At 42.5% G+C, this 26,990-nt stretch overlaps 1 protein-coding gene and 1 pseudogene across 2 annotated transcripts in view; both read right to left on the minus strand.

Moving 5' to 3' along the window:
• LOC309512830 overlaps positions 1-26,077 on the minus strand; it is a 40,644-nt pseudogene extending 14,567 nt beyond the window's left edge. Inside the window, exons 1-7 of the transcript XR_014211666.1 lie at positions 25,432-26,077; positions 24,433-24,528; positions 23,990-24,220; positions 23,890-23,912; positions 23,690-23,808; positions 17,300-17,796; positions 499-921 (exon numbers count right to left, since the gene is read on the minus strand). The product of XR_014211666.1 is annotated as an uncharacterized misc_RNA (transcript). The remainder of the gene's footprint in view (positions 1-498; positions 922-17,299; positions 17,797-23,689; positions 23,809-23,889; positions 23,913-23,989; positions 24,221-24,432; positions 24,529-25,431) is intronic.
• Positions 19,417-23,696, minus strand: LOC309513018 (uncharacterized protein). Its single transcript, XM_082188804.1, has 2 exons — positions 22,660-23,696; positions 19,417-21,442 (listed from the first exon to the last, which is right to left on the minus strand). The coding sequence occupies exon 2, from the start codon at positions 20,653-20,655 to the stop codon at positions 19,645-19,647; it is 1,011 nt and encodes a 336-aa protein (XP_082044930.1). The 5' UTR covers positions 20,656-21,442; positions 22,660-23,696; the 3' UTR covers positions 19,417-19,644.
• Positions 26,078-26,990: the final 913 nt, after the last annotated feature.

Genomic DNA, 26,990 nt, shown 5'->3' on the forward strand with positions numbered 1-26,990 from the left:
CTTTAGAGCTCAGGTCATAAAGCTTTCTTCCGTTCTGCACTAGTAGCACGGCGCTATTGGATTGCGTTCCCCATAAGTGTCAGCTGCTTATGTAAGGCGAGTGAACAGTATCGAAAGGGAATGTTCCAGTTACTAACGTAACCCTAGTTCCCTGAGATAACGGGAATGAGTATTGTCTAGACTCTAGTTTGTCGTGCAACTGTACACAACTCCGCTGCCACTCATCAGTAGAAAAATTCAGACTAAAATGGCTTTCGGTGTGACTTGAATAGGCAGTCGGTCCTGTTTTGCGGACTGAAAAGCCCTTTGTGCAGGTGCTCTGACGTGAACCAATCAGGCTTCAGTATTCAGGGAAAAACGAAGTTTTCCTCATAAGCGTCAGTTACTGATGCAATGCTCATGATCTCAGGGAACCGAGGTTACGTTAGTAACCGGAACAATCTGTGTTTATGACTCGTTATGGTTCTTTACATGTGAATCAAGAAACATTTGTCTTACCTTATATGATGAAACCACTTCACTGATGGGTCTGAATTTATGATTGTCATGTTGTTTTGAATCTCTGCACACTAAACACACAGGCTGTTTGTCCTCCAGACAGAAGAGTTTGAGTTTCTCACTGTGTAAACTGCAGATCTCCGCAGACCCAGATGAACGCCTCTCATTTCTCTCCTTCAGGAATGACTCACACAAGTTTTTTAACACAAGATTAACTGGAGGATTAGATCTTGAGGTTCTCCTGCAGACAGGACACTCCTGAGTTCCCTTTGTTCTCCAGAACTGTTGAAGACACTCTTTACAGAAACTGTGACTACAGGATAAAAGAACAGGAGCCTTGAAGATTTCATGACACACAGGACAAGAAAGTTCTTCTTCAGATACATTTAGTGAAGCCATTTTCACTGTTTGAGCTCCAGCAAACTAAACTTTACTTTCACTTTCTGAACGACGGTTTAAAAAACAAATCCCCATGAGAATCACAAAGATCAGAAACAAACTTGCTCAGAAACAAACTTCTCAAATTGTTCTATAAAGTTTTTCCCTTCGTACTCCACCGATCACTGATTCTTTATTGCTTTTGTCGAGACAAAGTCCATATGGCAGAAAAGAGAAATAACAAGTCAGTCTCTTCCTGGTTAGTGTTGTAAGAGGGTGAAGTGTCTGATCAAGGTGTGTTGAAACAGGTCAAAGAACAACATCAGGGGCCTGTACCATGATGGTAGTTGAACAAACTCAGGGTTACAGGATGACAAAACCAAACCAATCCAACCAGGCTTTGTTGGTACCATGATGCTGTTCATCAACATTCTCTGTCAGCTCAGGCTTTGACCCTGAGTTTAGGAGTGACATCAATAGCGAACAGCCAATCACAGGCTGAGAAAGAGGGAAACTGAGATTCATTTCTCAAGAGAGAAACAACGCGATTCACTACAGAATCTTACGAGATTGAAAAATATAAAGAATTTAAACAAATTTACACAAGAAGAAAATAGCTCTCTATGAAAGAGGACAATTAAAATAAAAAGTCTTGCTATATCAGTGCAAGTAAAAGTTGTGAAGTTAGTTTATACAGTTGATAAAGGTATAGAGAGAATTGAACATTTAAGCTCACATGCAGTCATTTTATAGCTTTATCTATTGATTCTAAAGCGTATTTATATTACCTTTATATATGTATTCAATTAAACTGTGCATAATAATAATTGATAAACTAAAATTGTACTTGTGTGATCAATTAAGGGTACAATAATTACATAAATAATATCTAAATCATGCAAAGTTATGATTCTAAATAAGCATTTCTAAAAGCCGGACGATTTTGTCTTTAAAAGTCATTTGCTGTGTAGTGATCTTTAATTTGGAGTGGAAACAAGTGGAGTGACGTTATCGCATCAGACATGTGACACTTTGCTCACAGCTGATTGGTCCAAGTTCGGTTTGCAACCTCTCACCTGGAACATCACCTGACCCGTACCAGGTTACCCTGGAGCGTTAGTTACTATGGCGATGAACACGCTAAAAGCCAAACCACTTTCATAGTGCCTAAAACCCAGGGTTGGCGCAAACTAACCTGAAACACACCTGGCTATCCCCCTAAACCGGCTTAATGGTACAGGCCCCTAGACTATACCTGTCATGATTCCTGTCTTGTGTTCCCCTTGTCTTGTGTGGACTTTTGTTATTTGCTGTTCTGTGCCATGTTTTGTTGTCCTTTGTAGTTCTTCTTGTTGAATAGTTCATGATTGTTCCCAGGTGTGTCTTATTTGCCAATCTCCCCTTGAGTGTAAATATACCCAAGTGTTTCTCATGTTCTTTGTCTGGTGTTGTCCTCCTATGGATGTTTTGCGTCAGTGCGTGCGTGTGTATGTTGTGCGCGCTTGTTGTCAATTTTGTTTGCCTTCCTTGCATGTGTCTGCATTTATCAGTTTTGCCTGGATTTACTTTTATTATGTTTGTTTGAAAAAAAAATTTCTGCATCTGGATCCCACTTTCTTTTTCTTTATTGGATACAGCGTTCAAACAATATTTGTAACATAATACAATATAAGTCTCCATTTTGTGTTTTCAGAATGAACAATTCTTCAAAACAAATGTCCTTTTGTGGTTTCATCCCATATCCCTCCCTACAGCAGGAATCATGAGGGCTATGGCTCAATTACCCCTATAAAGCGGCTTATGGCGTGGCGGGCAGGCAGTGAGGTATAGCGAGGTAGGAACCTATGTAGACAAATACTAAATATGCCACTAAACAGACATCTCCCTAACAGAAAGATGGTTCACATAATTAATCTGGTTTCCAATGAGAATAAAATGTATCAGTAGAGCCTCTGAAAGTAAACTTTATCTTCTCAAGTTTTAAGAAAGACCATGTGTCACATAGCCAGGCTTTAAATGATGGTGGTAAGGGTGACTTCCATAAAGTTGTAAGAACTGATTTTCCTGCTAAGACAAAACTCACCCTACAATAAAGCAATAAAGCAATAAAACACACCCTGGACACAAGATTGCAAAGAAAGATCACAGGACATTGTCCTGTCCAAAGATCCTGTCCAAACTTTTGTCCTACCTTATCTCTGCATCCCCCTCTCCCTCCTCCCTTCCTCTCCCCCTGAGTCAAGTCACCACAAGTTCACTAAGAATGTCTATATATCACATATGATGTATCTTGTGAATCTATTGTTTTTCTTTTTTTATGTTTGGTATCATTTTAAATGGTATCATTTTTAAATGTCAAAATGGTCTTAATTTCATTGCAGTCATTGGTATAATGAGAAAGATTGAGAACTTAGGAGACCTGTTCTCCTCTTTGGGTGATGTCTCTTCAAGATATCTCCCCTCTCCCCCGAAACCAGTTGCTACCCCCTGGGGTAAATTAATTGACCCAAAACAACCCTAAAAAATATTGGTATAACCCTTTTGTTCTGGTCTGGGTATTTAAGGGTAGGTGACAGAGCAGTCTTTGGGAACCTGTAACCAGAAAACCCCAATGCAGTGCTGTATCAGTGTCTTCTCAAGTTTTACACTTGGAACACACTCACACGCAACTGTGAGTCTCTGTCAGGAATGCATTGCTTACTTTTAGAGTCATCTTTGAGTAATTGATGTCATGTATTTATTATTTCTGAATTGGCTTTTAATCACTTGTGTAATTGGCATGATACATTTTTACCTGACAAATAAATGTTACATCTTGATTTATTCTGAAGTATTCTGAAATCATTCTTTGTTTGGTGTTTCCGCAAATCTCTGTCCAGGATAGATCAAACCGAAGGCACTAATGAATGGAGCATGGGGCACATCATTAAGGAGACCTTCCGATTTCTGACAATCACTGACTTAGCACGTTGCAAGCTCGCAACTATTAAAAAAATGACACCTTTGTTATGAGTCAGCAGTGAGCGGCCGCTTAGGGTAAAATAGTTGCACTGCACCCTCTGACTATTTCAGAACTGGCTAGTTTGTGATCATGAGCGCACATTCGCGGCGTGACGTCTCAAAGCGACACTGGGTCCCTAATGAACGGATATTTGAAATGATGGGATACCCAGAGTAATCAAATATCTAAATTACTTCATAATCAATATTTATGATTATTTTCTAATAAGAAACACAATCTAAATTTGATTATCATTTGAAATTGGAGTCAGATTTAGTGCAAAGCTAAAGTAATATTGAAACTAAATTCCAATAAATTAAGTGAACTTCACTGGAGCACTGAAAAGACATACACGCATTATCCTTTTGCCCATACCGTTGGACTTCCGTCGTTGGGCCAATGGGTGGTCTTTGCAGAGTCCGAATTTTCCCGACGAGCAATTAGAGAGGTGAAAGCAATGGTATTAACTTGGTATTAAGTTTTTGTCAATTTGTCAATTTGAATCCTATGTACCACTTTAAATTGAATAAGACTAAACCTAGCATAGCTGGAGGAAGAACTGACTGCTCGTAGGGCTTTTTCCCAAAAGTCATCAGACAGGGGAATCTGCAGTTCGTTCTCCCAGCTGGTCCTAATTTTGTTGACAACAGAATCAAAAGATGGGGAAAGTAGGTTATAGAAGTAAGATATATGGCCCTTGGGTAGAGTCTCAGCCTTAACAATTAGATCTATGCCACTTGGGGGTGGGATTTGAGGGAATTGAGGGGAGTGGGTCCTAGCGAAATCCCATAACTGAAAGTGTCTTAGAAAATCAGAGCCGCTGAAGTTAAAAGTTGTGCGCAATTGCTCAAAGCTAACAAAACAGCCGTTAACATACATATCTCTGAAATATTGGAGGCCACTCCTAGGAAAAAACGTGAATCTAGGGTAAATTTTAGCAGGAAGGAATAAATAGTTTGCAAATAGTTGTCTGAGGAAGGGTGAGCCAGCCAGAGTTGCGCCTAATTTGTGCCCAGATTTTCAGAGTGCCAGTTACTATAGGATTGGATGTATAAAGCGACGGGGAAAAAGAAAGGCTACTGCAAACGAGGGCCTGGAGCGAAGAAGAGGAGCATGACTTGGCCTCGATTTGACACCAGTTGCTCTCTGAGCTGAAGTAAACCAAAGCATAATCTTATGAGCATTTGCAGCCCAGTAATAGCCAATAAGGCTAGGCAGGCCAAGACCCCCAAGGGATCTGCTCCTCTGCAATAGTGATCTACCGGCTCTGGTGTGTTTGCCAGCCCAAATAAATGAGGAGATAATACCTTCTATGGCAGTAAAAAATGACCTGGGTAAGAAGATAGGCAGACATTGGAAAATATATAGGTATCTAGGAAGTATATTCATCTTAACAGTCTGTACTCTTCCGGCCAGGGATAGCAGTAGACGGTTCCACCTCTGCAAATCAGACTTGACTGTTGTCGTTAAAGCAGTAAAGTTCTGCTCTCGTAATGTCTGGACGGATCTTGTAATTGCAATGCCTTAATATCTGAATCCTGTATTAGATAGTCTAAAGGGGACTGAAGACGGGGGTAGCTCCACAGCTAATTGGTTAATAGCATAGCACTCGCTTTTCGAGATGTTTAATTTATAACCCGAGAACTCGCTAAAGGACTTCAGAACCAAGAGAACACGTGGGATGCTGGACTGAGGGTCGCAGATGTGCAAAAGGAGGTCGTCGGCATATAACGAGACCTTGTGGTCTGTGTTCCATCTCTGATTCCCCTTGATTCCCTCCTCTGCCTTCAAAACAATCGAAAGTGGCTCAATAGCGGACGCAAATAAGAGTGGAGAAAGCGGACATCCCTGTCGAGTCCCGCAGAAGAGAGGAAAGGACCCCGAGCGCTGGGTGTTAGTGCAAACTGATGCGCATGGGGAGGAGTAGAGTAACCGAATCCAAGAAATGAAACCTGCCCCAAAACCAAACTGTTGGAGGGAGGAGAACAGGTAGGCCCACTCCACCCTATCAAAAGCCTTCTCTGCGTCGAGAGATATAACAACCTCTGGTTCTGAAGGAGAATGCGGGGTGTGAATGATGCTGAGAAGTCTTCTGACATTAGCGAACGAGTGGCTCCCCCTTATAAATCCCATCTGGTCCTCCGAGGACATGACCGACTTCATTCTGCGGGCCAGAGCCTTTGCGAGTATTTTAACGTCTACGGATAAGAGTGAGATTGGGCGGTACGATGTACAATTCAGGGGGTCTTTGCCTGTTTTATAGATCAAAGAAATAGCAGCCTGTGTGAGGGTGGGCGGCAGGGAGCCCAGGCGGTATGAGTGATAGAACATTTCTAATAATAATGGGGCCAGTTGGTCTGAGAATTTCTTATAAATTTCAACCGGGTACCCATCGGGTCCCGGGGATTTACCGTTGTTCATTAGCTGTATTGCCTCTTTGATTTCTGAAAGCTGCAAAGGAGCGTTTAACATCTCAGATATTTTGGGCATGGCCAATTAAAAAAAATAACTGAGACAACTGAGCTTCATCATAGGAACATTCTGACTTATATAACTGGGAGTAGAACTTCCTGAAAGTACCATTGATCGTTTCTGGGTCAGATGTAAGGGAGCCCGTTTTGTCTTTTATCTGTGTAATTTGATTTGAGGCCATCTTGGCCTTCAGTTGGTGGGCCAGGAGGCGACTGGCTTTATCACCATGCTCATACATATATCCCCGTGCACGAAGGAGGTTTTGTTCAGCTTCCTTTGTCAAGAGGAGGTCGAGCTCAGTATGAAGTACCATCCTCTCTTTATGTAAGTCAGGTGATTGGTTGGTAGAGAGTGAGTTGTCCAAGTCCGCGATAGCTTTTTCTACTTTGCTAGTTTCTATGTTCAACTAGTTTCTCTATTTGCATAAGATGTAAATGATATAATTTTGCCTCTAACAAAAGCCTTAAGGGTTTCCCAGAGAAGGGAAGGTGAAGTCTCATCGTTCTGATTGGCATCTAGGAAAAGTTTAATAGTCTCTGATAAATACTTGCAAAAGTCCACCTCAGCTAACAAAAGAGGATCCAGGCACCAAAATTTTAATCCCTTTGGCTTGTGGTCAAAATGAAGGTCCAGAGTAACAGTTGAGTGGTCCGATACCATTATCGGTGAATACTGGGTGGAGGAAATTGATGGGATAAATGCCCTGTCTACTACAAGGTAATCTATACGCCAGTATGTACAGTGCACATGGGAGAAAAAAAGAGTATTGTCTGGTAGAGGGGTATGAGAGCCTCATAGCCATACTGGTCCATGAAGGCAGAGAGAGTCGCTGCCATTTTCGAGAGCGGGACAGGTTTCGGATTAGATCTGTCTAGTACCGGATCCATGACGCAGTTCATATCCCCTCCTAGCAGCAGTAAGTGAGAATTCAAGTTTGGAATAAAAGACAGAAATGATTTCATGAAAGAATCATCGTCCCAATTGGGGGCATAAACAGATGCTAAGATAATTGTTTTTTGGTTAAGTGTGCCAGAGACAATAACATAACGGCCATTCGAATCTGTAATTATAGTATCAGGTACAAAGTCAATCCTAGATCTTATCAATACTGCTGTACCCCTCGTTTTCAAATAAAATTTGGAGTGAAAAATCTGTCCATCCAGAGCCTGATCAATTTCTGGTGATCAGAATCAGACAAGTGTGTCTCCTGCAAAAGCATTATATCGGCGTTCAAGTCTTTAATATGCGTCACGATCTTAGTACGTTTCACCGGAGCGTTCAACCCACCTGTGTTTAGTGAGATAATCCTCACTGCCTGCCCACCATTTGCCCCCATTTTAGTCACTCCAGCCATGGCGCAGAAAACAATTGCAATGTATCAGAGACATCCTAGGATGTGAGCAGCAAATAGAGAGAGAAAAAATAATTAGCTGTGCATAAACAACATACTTTACTATGAAACAAATAATTAAAACAGTCCTCACAAATAAAAAACATATAAACAAAGGTTTCCCAACATGAAAAACACTGGCTCTCCCACCTTGCTTCATTCCTACCACCCAGATCAATGTCCAGAAAAAATCTAGGTCCCCTCCTTGACCCACACAAACTCTTCTCCCCGCCCACATCATCCCTTCCATACTTACCCTACCCATTCACACTTCCCTTTCCATATCAAGTCTCCTTTTCTTTTTATCTCAAAACCCACATCTCTGTTTAAAACCCCAATAACCAAAATAAGAGATACAAATAAAATGCCAACCATTGTGTACACTATGCTATATCAGCGAGTGGCAGAGTATGCTCCAGGAATATCCCTTAGCTGTGTGGACGTATATATCAAATACAATTATAAGACTAAGAAGTCTGAAAAATTAAAAGGGGCCTGGAGCATAGTAAAATCCAACTATTCTTAACTGGCAACTTGTTACACAGTAGAGGATCCAAAAGTAAACTTATGAACTCGTCCAAAAATGTATATAAAAATCCAAAGAAAGTGATTCTGCAGAGAATGGTGCAGGTAGCTGAACTATGGTACCTGTAATATGATATGTCAATCACCACCTTCGAAATTGTAAACAACAGCAGCAGAACAAAAACAAAAACATCAACCCAACACCATTAATAATTAAAGGAAAAAAGAAGGCAGACTTAACAACATAAAGTGTCCGAGTGCACTACAGACTCTACAGTTTACTGTGTCTCTGGTCCAGCATCTTCAATGTTTCACCCCTCAAAAGTTATGGAGTGTCATCCACTGGGCCACAGACCTTTAGCCTGCTATTTAGCTGCCATTTAGCTCAAAAACTAGCTGGGGGCTCACCTGCTGTACATTGTCTCAATTCAGTCCAGGCTCAGGGTCCATAACCCGCAGTAAAGCGAAGTAGATCTTCCCCAGGAAAAGGCTAGTCAACACAGCTAGCCAGCTGTCAGCCCAGCTGAAGTCAGTTAGTCGGCCTCCATGTCTGGTCTCTGCTGGTAGTAAGTCGCAAAGGTTGCGGCCTCCTCGGGCGAAGCTAGCTTCTTCTTAGCTCCGTTGGGTAGCTTAATCTGCAAGCGGGCCGGGAATAGGAGAGACGGTCTGAGGCCCAGGTTGTATAGCGTTGACATGGCGTCACGGTACTTAGCACGTTGCTCGAGAATCTCCGGTGTGTAGTCTTCGTAAATGCGTCTCTTGCGGGCCTCCCGTACAATCATCTCCTTTATCTGGTACCGATGGAGACGAATAATTACCGTTCAGCTCCGGACTCCAAAGAGTCAATCCGTTGATCGTGCTCCGTCACCACAGCCTGTGTGCAGTCCAATTTCGCCTCTAAAGCCGCAAAAGTGGTTTTGAAATCGGCGGAGATGCTAGCTCTGTGGTCTTCCTGTAAGCTAGCGATGCTAGCTACGCAGGTGTTGTTGCATGCGGCTGAGGCTTCTCCTTCTGTGCTCTTTTTAAAAATTTTCCCGGATTTTTACATCGTGCTAGCTTATATTAAGTTAATGAAGTACATTATGTTGTTTCAGACTATTGGGGTTAATGAAAAAGTTAACTTTCGAAATAAAGTTGTGCGTACGCGAGACCACCCTGCCGTTCACATGTTCACCTAACCGGAAGTCCCTCCTGGATCCCACTCTCGTTCCTCAACAGCCACTGTTACAATCCCACTGAGCAGTACATAAATAACACACACATATTTATTGCTGCGTGAATACTGTAATAATCACTGAGTGTCTTTTACTCACATCATATTTATATTGTACATGTTGTTTTCTTCAGCATGAAACGGGAATTTTCCCTAGTCATCGTGGTTTTGCTCACTGAGGTTTACGACACTCTTCTGTTCTCTGTAAAGCGATTTGTAAAGCACTATACAAATACATTGGAAGTGAGTTGAATTTCATTATCAAAAAACATGAAAACTTCTACTGTCTATTAACCTTTCCCATCTCTGACGTTTCCCATATTTGTGGAGCATTCATCAACCATTTACAAATCATTGCAAAATAACAAGCTGTCGAGTGATTTTTACAAAAGGCCGAGTCTGTGTGTTTGTGTGAGGAGGAGAAATAGAGCCGTGGATGGATCATGAAATTAAAGAAACAGTAAGAAAAGGGAAAGAGAGAGAGAGAAAGAGTGACCCTAAATATAACACGTATATTTGATTCCTTAAAGCTCTTTGGTTTCAGTCAATATTTCATCAAAAGTGTAAAAGCGATGGACTATGTCAGTAATATCTCTATTAAACTCGCATACATCCAAGATGGCGGCATGTATGGTCTGATGTGTGTTTGTCCCCTTATCTATACTCATTTGTTTACTTTTATGCTCATATTTGGAGTAAAATTTTTAGCAGATTCCATGATTGAGCTTTCTGGTTTTTAGATGAAATAATTTTTTATTGGATTATGGACTACTTTGCTGCAGAAAAGCTTCCATCTCCAGGCTCTACTTGGATCCTGAGGCCCTGTTAGCCTCTCTAGGCCCTAGCAGTCCAGCTACCATCTCTAGGCTCCAGGCCCTAGCAGCCCAGCTACCATCTCCAGGCTCTGCTTGGATACTGAGGCCCTCCTAGCCTCTCCAGGCCCTAGCAGCCCAGCTTCCATCTCCAGGCTCTACTTGGATTTTGAGGCCCTGTTAGACTCTCCAGGCCTTAGCAGCCCAGCTACCATCTCTAGGCTCCAGGCCCTAGCAGCCTAGCTACCATCTTCCTTCTCTAGCCCAGCTCCAGCCCAGCTACCATCTTCAGGCTCCAGGCCCTAGCAGCCCAGCTACCGTCCTAGGCTCTGTTTGGATCCTGAGGTCCTGTTAGCCTTTCCAGGCTTGACTTGGATCTTGAGGTTCTGCTAGCTTCTCTAGGCCTTAGCAGCCCAGCTAACATCTCCAGGCTCTGCGTGGATCCTGTGGCCCTGTCAGCTCCTCCTGGTTTTGCTAACATCGTCTGCTAACATGGCTCTTCTCTCAATGCTGCTTTGTTCATTGTTTTTGCAGAATCTAAGATCAAGTGATTTATACTGGGTGAGTACATCTTACAACATTTGTGGCTCTTTGGACATAGCCTATGGATTCAACTGTTCAGCCTTTGTGCATTCCCCTCAAATGCCAAAAGAGTTGGCAGAAGACTTACATTTAGCCTGGTTTCTACCCAGAGATATTCTTCAGCTTCAAAGTCTTTTGATTTTAAATGACTATTTTGCATTTGATGACAGACATTACTGGGACTCTCATTTTAAAAACTCTACAGATTCTTCATATACTGATGGTAAACAGAGATGGTTAATATTTTTATTGTTGCTTTTATCTGGCAATGTGCAGCCAAATCCAGGCCCTGAGTTGCAGTGTATTCCATTGCCATCTGATGTGAAATCCATGTCTGGTTTGAGTGTAATTCACCTTAATGTTCGCAGTTTGTTACCCAAAATGGATCTGCTTAGAATTTGGGTGAATTTAACAGATGCAGATATTGTTGTGCTATCTGAAACCTGGCTGACAAAATCAATCACTGATATGGATATTGGAATGGGTGGTTATAATGTGTTTCGTGCTGACAGACTAAGGAAGGGTGGTGGGGTTGCTATTTATGTCAAATCTAAATTTAATGTGAAGTTAGTCTATTCAGAATCAATCGGTAAGCAGCTGGAATTTTTGGCAGTGAAGGTGGAGTTGGCCAAGGGCCTTTATGTTACTGTTGTTGGGTGTTATAGGCCTCCTTCTGCCTTGAGCACTGCATTGCAGACTCTTATTCAACTCTTATCCAGATTGGACTACTCTGAAATTATTTTAGCAGGTGATCTAAACTGGGACTGGCTGAAATCTTGTTCAGATGAATTTAAGTCATTTTGTGATTCTGTCAATTTTACACAGTTAATCAATTCTCCCACTCGTTTAAATTTTAAGTGCCATGAGAAATCCACCTTAATTGATTTAATTTTGACTAATGTTCCGCACAAATTTGGTGTTGGTGTTTTTTGCAATGACCTAAGTGACCACTGCGTTGTTGCTGCTGTAAGGAATACTAAGATGCCTAAATGTAAACCTCGCGTAATATGTAAGAGGAATCTCAAAAAAAATAATGAACAGGGCTTTTGCCATGATTTGTTTAATTGTGATTGGAGTAGAATAGAGCTGATTCCCGATGTGGAGTCAGCCTGGATCTTTTTCCGGGATAGTTTTTTACAAGTAATAAATAGACACGCCCCACTAAAGAGATTCAGAGTAAAGGGGCGGGATCATCCCTGGTTTTCCTCTGAGCTTGGAGATATTCTTCATGACCGCAATTTAGCTTGGGCCAAAGCAAGAAAAACGGGCTTTTCGTCTGATTGGCTTGTTTTTAGGCATTTAAGAAATAAATGTTCTTCTTTTATTAAGAAAGCAAAATCTGACTTTTATCTGTCAGCCACTACTAACACCTTAAATGATCCCAGAAAATTTTGGAAGGCTATAAAATTACTTTCTTTAAACAAAGATAGTATTAATGTTCCTTCTTTTATTATGAAAGAGTCTGTAGTAGTTCATGACAAGCTGGAGATATTGAACCATTTTAATGAGCATTTTATTCAGTCTGGTTCTTTGTTTGACACTGCTTGTCCTTATACTGTGACACCTTGTGGAGATGTACCAGTCTCTACAAGTGTCTTTAACTTCACTCCATTCTTATGGCTGACGTTCAAAAAGCCCTAAAAGGGCTGGCTCCTGAAAAACCTCCAGGACCTGATCTTATAGAGCCTTACTTCTTAAAAATAGCTGCTGATTGTGTAGCACAGCCTCTAATGTACCTTTTTAATCTTACTTTAGAGAGCAACACTATTCCCAAAATATGGAAATCTGCATTTGTTTGTCCATTATTGAAAGGGGGTGACCCGTCAAATTTAAATAATTACAGGCCAATTTCTAAGTTGTCTGTTTTGGCCAAAACGCTTGAATCCCTGGTGAGTGATCAGATGAAAGACTTCTTGCATGTACAGGACATTTTATCCCCATTTCAGTCAGGTTTTAGAAAAAAACATAGTACCATCACAGCTGCAATGAAGGTGATAAATGACATCTCTGTTGCTCGTGACAAGAAGCAGCACTGTGCATCACTTTTTATTTTTACTTTTATTTTAAGCTTTTGACACGGTTGATCATGATGTTTTAAAGATTAGGCTTCTAAATTCGGGGTTTTCAGAGAATACTGTCTCTTGGTTCTCAAACTATCTTAGTGATAGAACCCAGTGTATTAAGCATGATGGTGTTCAATCTGGTATTTTACCAATCCTTAAAGGGGTTCCACAAGGCTCTGTGTTAGGCCCTCTTTTATTTACTATTTATATAAATAATCTTAATCTGCATGTGTCTGATGCAAACTTTCATTTTTATGCAGATGACACAGTTATTTACTGCTGTGCACCCTCTCTTAAACAAGCCATTGCACATTTACAGAATGCCTTCACTGTGGTCCAAAACACTTTGCTACAGCTGAAACTTGTGCTTAATGCAGACAAAACCAAATGTAAGCTTTTCACGGGCCCTCGGAATAGACCACTGAATGTTCCCTCAGTGATTACTCTTGACAGACGTGAAATACAGACTGTTACAACCTATAAGTATCTTGGTATTGTTATTGATGATTGTCTATCATTTAAGCCTCATGTTCACTGTCTAGTGAGAAAGTTGAGGCTAAAATTGGGTTTTTACTTTCGAAATAAGCTGTGCTTTTCTTTTAATGTTAAAAAACGGTTAGTGGCATCAACTTTTTTATCTGTGCTGGACTATGGTGATATATTATATATGCATTAATCTGCTCAATGCCTTCATATGATTGACGCAGCCTATCATGCATCGCTGAGATTTATTACTAATTGTAAAGCTCGCAGCCATCACTGTGAGCTGTACTCTCGTGTAGGGTGGTCTGCTCTGGCCACACGGAGGCTTTGTTATTGGTATACATTAATATATAAGGCTATTCTTGGTGTCAGTGGCGTAACGAGCCAACACCGGGCCCTTAAGCAGGATTATCAAGGCGGGCCCCCCTACTACAACACGTGATGACGCTACGCGCCAAAAAAAAAAAAAAAATGCTGGTGACGGCGCACCATAATAACACATTGTTACTGTTACTGTCACTGCTACTGCTATATACACATAGGCCTAGGTCCAAATACATAAAAAAAAAAAAAAAAATGCTCACTTACATTATAGCTGCATTTAACCACGGAGGTGCTACTACCAACGGTCGCTTCAGGTGCTTTACTCGCTTCACTCTCTTGCTCCATCTCAATCTCCCCCTGTGTCATCTTTTTAAAGAAGCTTCCTATTTTTGGTAATTTATTAATTAATTTATCAAATTCCTCTTTTCGTTTGCGCTTTTGAAAGCCACTTTTGTGTTTAAAATTTGACGACTCCATATCTGTCTCAAGTTCAAAGTTTTTTACTGTTTTGCACGCAATGCGCATGTTCACCCGGGGATTCCCCAGTCCCAATTCGAAACAAATTACACCAAACTCATCATTGTTCGTTTCAAACATTTATTTAATGATCAGTCAAATATGTTGTTGATATTATTTATTCAAATCAATTCGCAAAAAATTTAAATGCGATCAGACTAAAAGTAGTAAAATGCGATAGGGGGACACGGCTGTCAATCAATATCTTCAGTAACGCGGCCGGGCCCCTGATTGGTCCGGGCCCGTAAGCAACCGCTTACCCTGCTTACCGATAGTTACGCCTGTGCTTGGTGTGCTTCCATCCTATTTATGTTCACTTCTTATGAAAAAAAGTGCTGGTCATTATTCTCTCCGTTCTCAGGCTGTTGTTTTGCTTTCTGTCCCACATGTTAGAACTGAGCTGGGTAAAAAGGCCTTTGTTTATTCTGCTCCCTTTACATGGAATTTGCTGCAGAACAACTTAAAACTTAGTAAATTGATTCCTTTGAGTGTTTTTAAGTTAAGAATGAGATGTTTTGAGTTGGACTCCCTCACATGTCAATGTTTTAATTGAGATTTCATTGTAAGTCCATATTTGGCTTTCAAACTGTTTCTATTAATTTATTTGTTTTTATTTTCATGTTTTTTTTGTGTGTCTTGTATGTATGTAATGATGTGATGTAATTCTGCTGCCTATCTTGGCCAGGTCTCCCTTGAAAAAGAGATTTTTAATCTCAATGGGCTTTTCCTGGTTAATAATAAATAAAATAAATAAAAATAATATCTCCCAGATTTAAAATAAACCGGGGCATCTGACGGCTGTCCAGTTTCTGCATTCCTGTTTTTAGTTGTAGCTCAAGTGTTGAGTAATATGATAAACACCCTTTAAAAGGTATTGAAATTCATGAAAGACAAATTCAAATATCGCAACTTGCTGATGACACGACAATTTCTCCTGATGATAGTACTGAGGTTTGGCTTTGAAAAACATTAATATTTTCTCAAAATTCTCCAGATTGAATTTAAATTGGTCTTGATCCTACAACTTAAAAACAACAACCAATCCACTGTAATATTCCTGTTAAAGGTGTGGAAGCCTATTTGGGAATTAAAATCACAAAAAACACTGATGTAATGGTCAAGTCTAATTTCAGGCCTGTTATTGAAAAAAATGCAAAAGAAATATAACTCATGGTTAACAAGAGATCTCTATATTTCAGGGAGAATAGTGAGTAAGGCAGAATGTATGTGGAGAGCAGCTCTTCTCTCTTCATTAGTGCCTCAAAGGAGAAATGCTCACAAATAGAGGAATTACTCTTTCATTTCATCTGGAGAAACAAACCTCATAAAATTAAGAAAAGTGTCCTTGATGATAAATTATCTGATGGTGGGTTAAATGTTCTTAATTTGACTATTTTCAATCAAATCTTAAATTAATTGTCTTAAAACTTAAAAAAAAAACAAAAAAAAACTTGGGTTATTATTATTTTTTTGTTGCAATGTCCTTCTATAACTGGTAAACTTCCTATTGCTTTGGCCAATTATCACAAACAAGCATTACTGTTCTGCTCACTTTTGTACAAACACAGTTTTGGTGTTTTATTTGAACAATGGTGATATCATTCATAATAAGAAGTCGTTGTACATGGAGAATGTAGAAAAGTTAGAAAAGTTTAATGAGGGTAATACCAATAACACCAGGACAGGACGGGCAACACACACTTAATACAACATAGACCGAACAGAGAATGAATGTGAGAGATGAACTTATAAAGCAAACGCACACGAGGATAATAATAGAACACAGCTTACACTGATAAACTACATAATGATGACAATTCCCCTCATTTTATTTCAAAATACATATATTTTTGTAAATGAAAAAGAATTAAACAAAGTAATTAAGGCTATCCCCAATGGCATAATTATCTTAACCCAGTTCTCAAATGAATTATGAATTATGAATTACAACTTTTTGTAAATGGTTTCTCCATTTAATGGATAAACGCTTTATTAACAATTTTATAAGAAATTCCTTTAATGTCAGATCCAATCCTTTATGTAAATCAAAATGGCTTAAACCTCATTGTATATCTTGGCATTACCATATAAATATGTTATTTCTAATAAAGTGAAAGAAATCATTTACAAAATTATTCATAGATGTTATCCTGTAAATGCAGCCATTAGTAGATATATTCATACTGTTTGTGATAAATGTACTTTTTGTATCACATAATTTGAAGATATTGAACATTTAGTTTTTTATTGCCCCTTTTCTATTTCTTTTTGGACTGACTTTAAAATAGACATGACACAAAAATTCAACAGAACTCTTAATTTAGAACCTCATGACATTTTTCTTTGATTTCAAAACCCATATTTTTCTGAAAAACAAAATTATATGATTAATCTTAATTATTTTGGCAAAGTTTTATATTCTAAAACACAAAAATAACTCAAAAGAAACCCTCATATATTACCTTTTATAATATTGATCTCACAACATACTTTAAAACTCTTTCAGACATCACAAAACAAAAAGCTAAAGCATTTCAAATTCATGTTACATGCTGTAATATTATATAGCAACTTTTAATTTTTTTATTTATTATTATTATTATTCTTTGTTGTACATACTCTGAATGATGCCTTGTGTTTGTCTTGAACTTTTTGCATTGTACATTTCTGTAATTGTCTAAAATGGTCTCTAATTGGTATAATTGTGTGATATAATCATATATGATTATGATGCAAAAAGTTTAGAAATTAATAAACACACATTGACTGAAATAATCTGGTAAATGTCAATTATCCTGAAAACATGAATGCTAAAACGGTCTCCAATCGGTCTAATTGTGTAAAGTGGAATATAAATGAAAACTTCTTGTTTATTGATCTGAGTGTTGCTGTAGTGCTGGATATCAGTCATGTGATCATCACGGCCCAATCACAGCCACGTACTGATATTCAGATCAACAGCACTCTTACTCATGAGATATGGATTAAATATTGGAAACATGATGAAAGTAGGAAGATCCAGATCTACAGAAGTGACGTTTACTGACTATTGACCGGTAAGATCCTCAGAGAGTTAAAATAACACCAGAAGAATGGAAAGAGTGTGTGAGTGAAGGTGGCTGTGAATGTGTGTAGATGTGTGTTAGTTACAGGATCAGAGAACGACACCGTTCCTCCGTCATAGTCCAGATTCACTCTCACACGATCAAGCTTCTGTTTAACAGGAAAACCAGAGTCTGAAGGCCGTCCGTATGAATTATACTCCACACTCCAGACATCAGTGTTGAAGAAATCACCTCCCTTCCTCTGGTTTGATGCTGTAGTTACTCCAAGACTCCAGCGTGAACTCTCTTTAATATCCACATCCCAGCAGTGTGTTCCTGAGTTAAAACCCTCTGAACCCAGAACACAGAGATAACAGTCAAATCTCTCTGGATTATCAGGAACAGTTTGATTGTTCCAATTGTTTCTCACACTGGTCAGATCATCAGACACGATGAGATCTGGATGAGCCGTGTTTGGATCCAGAATCACAGGAGCTGATGAGACACAATCAACAGATGCTTTTATTCTGATCTTCATATAATGATCAAGAGTGAACCCAACACAGATTATTATGAATTATGACACTCGTCCTGTTGATCAAACACATTTTCCTCTGATCACTGTCAGTGCTGTTATTAGTTTCACACTCGTTTTTATCATCAGAGTTTAACGGCATCAACTACAAACATTAAATATGAGATTCAGACATTTGTGTCCATCAAGAGAAACTGATACTTTGGGAAAGTTAAATAACAATAAATCAATGAGATCTGTTGAGATTTATGCTGTAGATGAAAAACGTACTAGGTTACTTACGTAACCTCGGTTCCCTTAGAGATAAGGGAACGAATACTGCGTTGCAAACGCTGTGGGAAAACTCCTTTTCTCGAGAATATTGAAGCCTTTATTTTAAACGCATTGGAGCTGCACAGCAAGAGCATCATAGCCCGCGAAGCGAGGTGATTGGCTGTGCTGCGGCAACTGCATAAACCTATGGCGAGTGAACAGGAGCGCGCAATCCAATAGGAGCGCTTGGCGCCCTGCCAGACTCGAGCGCGCCAAATTGGCCGCGTCAGGAGAGTATAAATAGGGAGAAAACTCGCCATATGAAAGGTCCATTCGACTGAAGCGAAGCACCTGATATGGGCGAATAGCACAGCAAGGCAACACAGTACTCGTTCCCTTATCTCTAAGGGAACCGAGGTTACGTAAGTGACCTAGTATGTTCCCTTATGAGAACGTTCTCTCGTACTGCGTTGCAAACGCTGTGGGAACCCAATTTAAAACGCCGTGCTATTTGAAGTGACCACTCTGAGAATCCAGGGAGCCCCGGGACCATAACAGAGCCTTCTGAATATCACAGACCAGAATGTCAGGTCTAAATGATATGTAAACATGTAGTGAAGCACAAAGGCCACTAAGCATGTATAGGCCTGGGTCAAAGAGCCAGGGACCTAGAATATCGTTCCCACATAAAATAGTGAAGTCCCAACAAGTGTCTGAGTTATACACTGGCCTGGGTCCGTAGAGCAAAACAGGGACCTCAAGATTATAAAACCTTACAAACGTGGACGGAGCGGACCAGCCGGCCGCCGCACAAATGTCTTCTATAGGGACTCCACTGGACCATGCCCAAGAGGAAGCCATGCCTCTTGTGGAGTGAGCTCTTACACCTATGGGACACGAAAGGCCCAGTGAGGTGTATGCCAGAGCAATAGCATCCACTATCCATCTAGATAGCGTGAGTTTCGTGGCCGGCAACCCTTTGGTGCGGCCTCTGAAACAGACGAAGAGCTGTTCCGACTGTCTGAAAGAGGCCGAACACTCCAAATATATTCTCAAAGCTCTGACGGGGCAGAGTGTGAGAGCATCACTATCTTCTCCCGAGACTGGGAGGGCCGATAGAGAAATAACCTGGGCTCTGAATGGTGTTGGTACATATCCGTGTCTTGGTCTAAGGAAGACTTTAGAGTCGTTAGGTCCAAACTCAAGACAGGAAGGGCTCATGGAGAGTGCTTGTAAGTCGCCTACTCTTTTAACTGACGCCAGTGCTAACAGCAGAGCGGTTTTAAGAGAGAGAGGTCATAAATCAGCCGACTGAAGTGGCTGAAAGGGGGGTCCGTAGGACCAGTGAAAGGTCCCAAGCCGGCACTGAAGGTGGTCGAGGCGGGTTAAGCCTTCTGGCTCCTTTGAGGAAGCGAACTATAAGGTCGCTCTTGTCTAAGGACGAGCCGTCCACCTGCACATGAGAGGCTGCGATAGCTGCCACATATACTTTGAGTGTGGAGGGGGAGCGTCCCGCGTCCAGCAGCTCTTGGAGAAAGGAAAGCACCGCTGTTACTTCAAGTGTGTGGGTCGAGGTCCCGAGCTAAACACCAGCTGGAGAACGCTGACCATTTAAATTGGTAGAGGCGCCTTGTAGAAGGGGCTCTAGCCTCCATAATAGTATTCAGGACGCCTTCCGGGAGGTCCTGGGGTTCCCGTTGAGTGGCCACACATGGAGGGCCCACAAGTCGGGACGGGGGGTGCCAGATAGAATTGTTCGCCTGCGCAAGGAGGTCGCTCCTTAGCGGGACTGGCCATGGGGCTATTTCTGACATCTGCATTAGCTCTGGGAACCAAGTTTGAGTTTGCCAGAGGGGGGCTACAAGGAGTACTGCGCAATTCGTGTTCCTGATCCGTTCGATGACCTGAGGGAGCATCGAGGCCGGGGGAAACGCATAGAGGGGGAGGCTGGGCCACTCATGAGCCAGCGCATCCCTGCTCTTTGAGAAAAAGATTGGGCAGTGACAGTTGTCTTCTGAGGCGAAGAGATCTACCTCTGCCTTGCCGAAGACCTCCCATAACAGGAGAACCGTCTGGGAATGGAGTGACCATTCTTCTGGGGGTACATTGCCCAGAGAACGCATGTCTGCTCCTATGTTCATCGTGCCTGGCACGTGAGCTGCCCTGAGTGAGCGCAGGTTGGTTTGAGCCCATAGCAGTAGCTGTGTGGCTATGGCTAACAGGTTTGGGGACCTGATGCCGCCCTGGCGATTTATGTAGGACACCACAGACATGTTGTCCGTGCGGACCAAGACGTGGTGTCCCGCCAGATATGGGAGGAAGGTTTTTAGAGCTAGAAAAAACGCTCTCATCTCGAGGCAGTTGATGTGAAGGCGTTGCTCCGAGCTCGACCAGAGGCCGGAGGCAGGCCTGCCCTCGTACAGGGCTCCCCAACCGGAGTTGGAAGCGTCTGTTGAAACGACCCTCCTCTCTGAGACCAAGCCAATACTCACACCCTGCTGGTACCAGCCGGTGTTTTTCCAGGGGTCCAGGGCTTTGATACAGCGCTGATCCACCCTGATAAGCATAAGGCCCGAGCGCCATGCATGGGATGGTACTTGAGGTTTTAGCTATAGCTGAAGAGGACGCATACGCAGTAGGCCTAGTTGGAGTACTGATGATGCTGAAGCCATGAGGCCCAAGATCCTCTGAAACGTTCGGAGGGGTACATTTCCATTCTGAATGGCCGTCTCATGAGGGCCCTGTTCAGATGTCTGAGATCTAGAATGGGTCTCAAGCCGCCGTCTTTCTTCGGAACGAGAAAATAGCGTCTGTAAAACCCCGACTCGCTCTGAGATTTGGGAACTAACTCGATAGCCCCCTTCGCCAGCAGACATGAAACTTTGGTGCGGAGGATATGAGCTGTTGTGCTCCTTACTTAAGTTTGGATAACAGCACGGACGCGCAGTGGTCTGTGGATGAACTGAAGCAAGTAGCCGCGCTTTATAATGTTCATTACCCATTCTGAAACCCAGGGGATGGCTTGCCATGCCAGAGCCCGCTGAGCCAGGGGTAAGATCATATCTGACAGTGGAACGCCCAGACTCGGGGGCCCTGACCGATATGGATTTATGAGAGAAATATTGCTCGATTTGTGTATTTTGCGGGTCGCTGTAAAAACAGTGTTTTGGTGCAGGGGTGCGTGACAAAAGACGGGCCCATGTTCTGTATTTACTACTGCTCCAGCTCCCTGAGCTGAAGAGGGGGCTGTGAGAAGCACTCGAGCGATCTTCGGGGCTGGTCCGGCCGCGGCGGGACATAAACCCCTCTTTATGCCGGCTAGGACGGCTTTTTGGGCTCGTGGTCGAGCGTCAGCTTCGGCCGGGGACCCTGGCGCTTGGGGAACAGGTACCGTTTTGCTGGCTTCAGACGTTTGCTGGTCTCAGCCGCTGGGCGGGGCTGATGAACCTGATGCACTGTCTTCTCTGGCTGCGGCGTGCTCTTGGGGGCCATGACGCCGAACTGGAGCGCTTTGGAAGGAAGTGCTTCATAGCACTGGAAGCCTTTTGGGCTTCGGTGAAGCGCTCAGCGAAGCCGTTGACGGATGGGCCGAAGAGACCAGTTGCGGAGCCCGGTGAGTCGAGGAAGGCGGTTCTGTCCCTGATCTCAGTTAAGTTGAGCACTCCAACACAATGAGGCTGGCCATATTACGGTCGATGGCCTGAGCAGTGGTCTTAGTAGCCCGTAGTGCCAAGTCCGTCGCACTTCTGAGGTCCTTGAAGCTGTCTGGGTCAGGTCCTGACTCGTCCATAGTACGGAGGAGTTTCGCCTGAAACACTTGAAGCGTCGCCATGGCGTGAAGTGCAGAGGCGGCTTGGCCGGCGGCGGTATAAGCGCGGCTTGCCGTAGCCGAAGTGGTTCTGCACAGTTTAGACGGGTGAACCGCTTTTGACCTCCAACTTCCTGCAGTGGGAGGGCACAAATGAGCGGCGACCGCTTCTTCAAGTGGGGGGAGCACGCCCGCCGACAGGGGGGGACAAACGGGTCTGTTGTCCCGGGCCCAGGGTAGGGGCCATTAAATTAAATTATGAAAAAAAAAAAAAAAAAGGCCTATATGTGGAAAAAATATGTAATATTTGAGTTACATAAAAGCTTTTTATTTGTATTCTTCCTAATTGTCCTTGAAATAGTGGCAAAGAACACCCCCAGCGTGGAGGAAGGACCCGGCGTGCACGAGCTGAAATCACCGCATTCAGGGATGCTCTGATCGCGCCGCTTCCTCCTACGGGGCTCGCGGGGCGCCGAAGACGGAAGATGGGCGGGTTCACTCTCTGAAGTAGCGAGAGTGAGTCTTGATCGGAGGACGGAGAAAGGCATACTGTCACAGGCGTGCTCAGGGCCGAGGCAGACAGTGCACTGTGTGTGTCGGTCTGACACGTGCAGGGGAACCCCGCAGGATTCACAGACGGGTAGCGGCATTTGAATCAACGCGTTCCGCTGTTAAAACAGCGTTTTAGCTCTTTTAGGAATGTTAAAAGGATACACGCTGGATGCCACAGGGAAACGCTTGCTGGGCGATGTCCGCCGAAGACGCGAAGCTGTTCCGCTGTTGGGGCTTTTCGACGGCGAGCGGCTTCCTATCCGGAGAATCAGAGAGGTAAGTCTCTGAGCTGAAGGAGAAAGATCTGTCATATGGCGAGTTTTCTCCCTATTTATACTCTCCTGACGCGGCCAATTTGGCGCGCTCGAGTTTGGTAGGGCGCCAAGCGCTCCTATTGGATCGCGCGCTCCTGTTCACTCGCCATAGGTTTATGCAGTTGCCGCAGCACAGCCAATCACCTCGCTTCACGGGCTATGATGCTCTTGCTGTGCAGTTCCAATGCGTTTTAAAATAAAGGCTTCAATATTCTCGAGAAAAGGAGTTTTCCCACAGCGTTTGCAATGCAGTACGAGATAACGTTCTCGTAAGGGAACTGTAAGTGTGTGTGTCTGATCTTCAGCAGCATCTTATCATCTTCATTTTATTGGCTCTTATAGTCTGTGTTTTGTTTTAAATTAGTTTATTATGGCTGTCTGTTGTGTTTGACTTCTAAACATGAATCACCTTCAACACTTCCTAGCCACGCCCTGGCAACCATTGTCAAGCACCCTAGCAACCCAAATCCAAAGAGGACATCTTCTAATCTGAATGTCATAGAAGAGTTGCAGTTGGTTTATATCATTCATACTGGCAAGCAGCCTTTGAAGTAATATCATTGGCAGTTGCCAAGCCACTCCTTAGCAACTAGACAGAGTACCCTAGCAACTGTTCAGCAAGACCTATAACTCTGCACCAGAACATTATAGAGACATGGTGGTTGGCTCCTTTGACTAATGCTAGCAAACAGGACTTCCATTATGTTTCACATGCTAGCAGCTACATGCTAATAGCGATTAACTAAGCGTTGAAACATATCAACAATGCTAACTAAAACGCAGTAACAGCATTCTAATCATGTTAGCACCATGTTAACAACATGTTAATTATGCTAGCATCATGTTAACAACATCTATGTCATGAAGAGCCTTTAACTCTCCACCCATCCATCATGTCCAGCTCAGATCTCCTGCTGTCAGACTCACTGTTTTGGACGATGTCCTGCATCTTCTTCCAGACTCTGAACGGCAGGTTGCCCAAGTATCGTGGCACATGAATCAAAGCTCCAGAAGCCATCTGTAGATCCGGCTGTGAGCTCTGGACTCTGGAAGAACATTCAGGAGTCAGAACTGCAGTGGCTCTGGATCAGAACCAGAGAGACCAGAGACAGGAGCAGATCACTCACCTTTCCATTGAGACTGCAAACTCCTGCAGAACAAACACACCATTAATCATCAAGAACTCAATCAATCATCAATCAATCAACCAATGATCTGAAATCAGACCTTAAGAAAGTGGACGTCATTGGCTTTCATCATCTCCTCCATGTCTTTGATTGTGTGTGAAAGAGCTGAGATGTGTGTGTTCATCTCCTCCAGCTTCTCCTTCATCCTCTGCTTCTTCTGCTCCTCTTCCTCCCTCAGTGCAGTGACTGTAGCTTCTTCTTCATCTCTGAGAAACTGATGAAGCTTCTCAAACTGCTGTTTAATCTGACGCTCTGTGTGCTCAGCTTGAGACTGAAATCAAAGCACATTCACTTCAATCATCTCAATCGACACACATCATTAATATCCAAGATAAACTCGGATAACCGACATAAAATGGATCCAGAAGCAGATTGCTGCTAGTCATTTACTGAAATAATAAACTGGCATGCATCATATCAAATCATAACCGTATATAGTGATCCAACAGCTGTAATGAAAATGACTCATTTCTGTTTCCTCACCTTGATGTGTTGAACTGTTTCCTCAAACTCTGCTTTCATTTCTTCATTGCGTTTAAGTTACTCTTGTAAGGACTTCAGTGCTGTATTGAGCTCCTCCTACAATTGAACAAAGATACATAAAACACCAGATTACAGTGAAGAGAAGACAATACAGTGATATGATCATATAATGCAGTGAAAAAGTATTTGCCCCCATCCTGATTTCTTCTGTTTGTATGTATATCTCATACTAGATTGATTCAGAAATTGCAACCTGAGTAAACACAAAGTACAGTTTGTAAATGACAATGTTATTTAGTGAAACAAAAAAGTTATCCAATACCAACTGGGCTGGCGTGAAAATGTATTTGCCCCCGTAGTTACTAATTCCTCAGATCTATGAAACTGCATTTATAATGTAGTTCAGCTGGACTAAACACAACCAGTCCTGATCACTGCAGTCCTGTTCAATCAGATCAACACTGAATACTGAAGCCTGATTGGTCCACGTCTGTGCACCTGTACAGACAAATGGCTTTTCAGTCCGCCAAAACGGACGGGGCCGACTGCATATTTAAGTCGCGCTGAAAACTATTTTCATCAGAAGTTTTCTCCTTGAAGTGTGAAGATCATCTCCTCGCTGTCTCCAAAGAGAAGAAGATAGGAGCCTTTCTGCTCACCGTTGAAACAAGCCTCAAGCAGTGGATTAACGGCTCTTCGACACCTGCAGCTCTGTGCTTTTCCCCTGCGGCTGTCCAGCAACTCTTTCGGTGTGACTTGAATAGGCAGTCGGTCCTGTCCATTTTGGCGGACTGAAAAGCCATTTGTCTGTACAGGTGCAGAGACGTGAACCAATCAGGCTTCAGTATTCAGGGAAAAACTACGTTTTCCTCATAAGCGTCAGTTACTGATGCAATGCTCATGATCTCAGTGAACTGAGGATACGTTAGTAACCGGAACGATCTGTGTTTATGACTCGTTATGGTTCTTTACATGTGAATCAAGAAACATTTGTCATACCTTATATGATGAAACCACTTCACTGATGGGTCTGAATTTATGATTGTCATGTTGTTTTGAATCTCTGCACACTAAACACACAGGCTGTTTGTCCTCCAGACAGAAGAGTTTGAGTTTCTCACTGTGTAAACTGCAGATCTCCTCAGACCCAGATGAACGCCTCTCATTTCTCTCCTTCAGGAACGACTCACACAATTTTTTTAACGCAAGATTACATGGAGGATTAGATCTTGAGGATCTTCTCCTGCAGACAGGACACTCCTGAGATTCCTTGGTTCTCCAGAACTGTTGAAGACACTCTTTACAGAAACTGTGACTACAGGATAAAATAACAGGAGCCTTGTAGATTTCATGACACACAGGACAAGAAAGTTCTTCTTCAGATGCATTTAGTGAAGCCATTTTCACTGTTTGAGCTCCAGCAATCTAAACTTTACTTTCACTTTCTTAACGATGGTTTAAAACACAAATCACCATGAGAATCACAAAGATCAGAAACAAACTTGTTCAGAAACAAACTTCTCAAATTCTTCTGTAAAGTCTTTCTCTTCGTACTCCACTGATCGCTGATTCTTTATTGCTTTTGTCGAGACAAAGTCAGAATGACAGAAAAGAGAAATAACAAGTCAGCCTCTTCCTCGTTAATGTTGTAAGAGCCACCCTCTTACAACACTAACAAGGAAGAGGCTGACTTGTTATTTCTCTTTTTTTTTTTCAGCTTCTGATCAAGTTGGTGTGTTAAAGCAGGTCAAACAGAAACATCAGTGTCCTGTACCATGATGGTAGTTGAACAAACTCAGGGTTACAGGACGAGTTGACAAAACCAAACCAAACCAATCTAACCAGGCTTTGTTGGTACCATGATGCGGTTCATCAACATTCTCTATCAGCTCAGGCTTTGATCCTGAGTTTAGGAGTGACATCAGAAGTGAACAGCCAATCACAGGCTGAGAAAGAGGGAAACTGAGATTAATTTCTCACGAGAGAAGCAACGCGATTCACTACAGAATATTAAAGCTGCCGTCGGCAACATTTTTTTGATCATATTCAGTGTAATCGACACTATAATCCGACAGAACAACATAAGGTGGTTTTAGAAAAAAATCCGAGCTTCTAACTCCACCTGGAGCGTGTTATTTGTTTTGCAAAAATCCAGCGCTCCCGCTTCATCAGGTCCAATCAGCGCAGGGGGGTGTGAGATCTGACTGTCAATCACAGGTCGTGCACACGCCACAGATCCCCCCTCACTCGCGCACGTTAATATCACATGCACACGCCACGCCTGAAGTTCGCCTGGAGATTGCATGAAGCGTGATGGCGGAGAGAAAATCTACTAACAAGCTTCCAATTCCTCGGTTATTGCTATCTATGGATAGATTAGCCAGGGCAGCCTACCTCCGAGTCCATGGTGTTGATAGATGCTGAAGAGACGGACGCGTTCACAGAAAATCAGGTACACACGCACAGTGACGCACTGACGAGCACGACCTCGATGGGAGGGTGCTCGCTGGTAGTGGGGAGGGGCATGAGAGTTGTAAACATTCAAAATTTTGGCTAAT

This window comes from Leuciscus leuciscus (assembly GCF_965113295.1).
Source record: "Leuciscus leuciscus genome assembly, chromosome: 13".
NCBI classification, from domain to species: domain Eukaryota; kingdom Metazoa; phylum Chordata; class Actinopteri; order Cypriniformes; family Leuciscidae; genus Leuciscus; species Leuciscus leuciscus.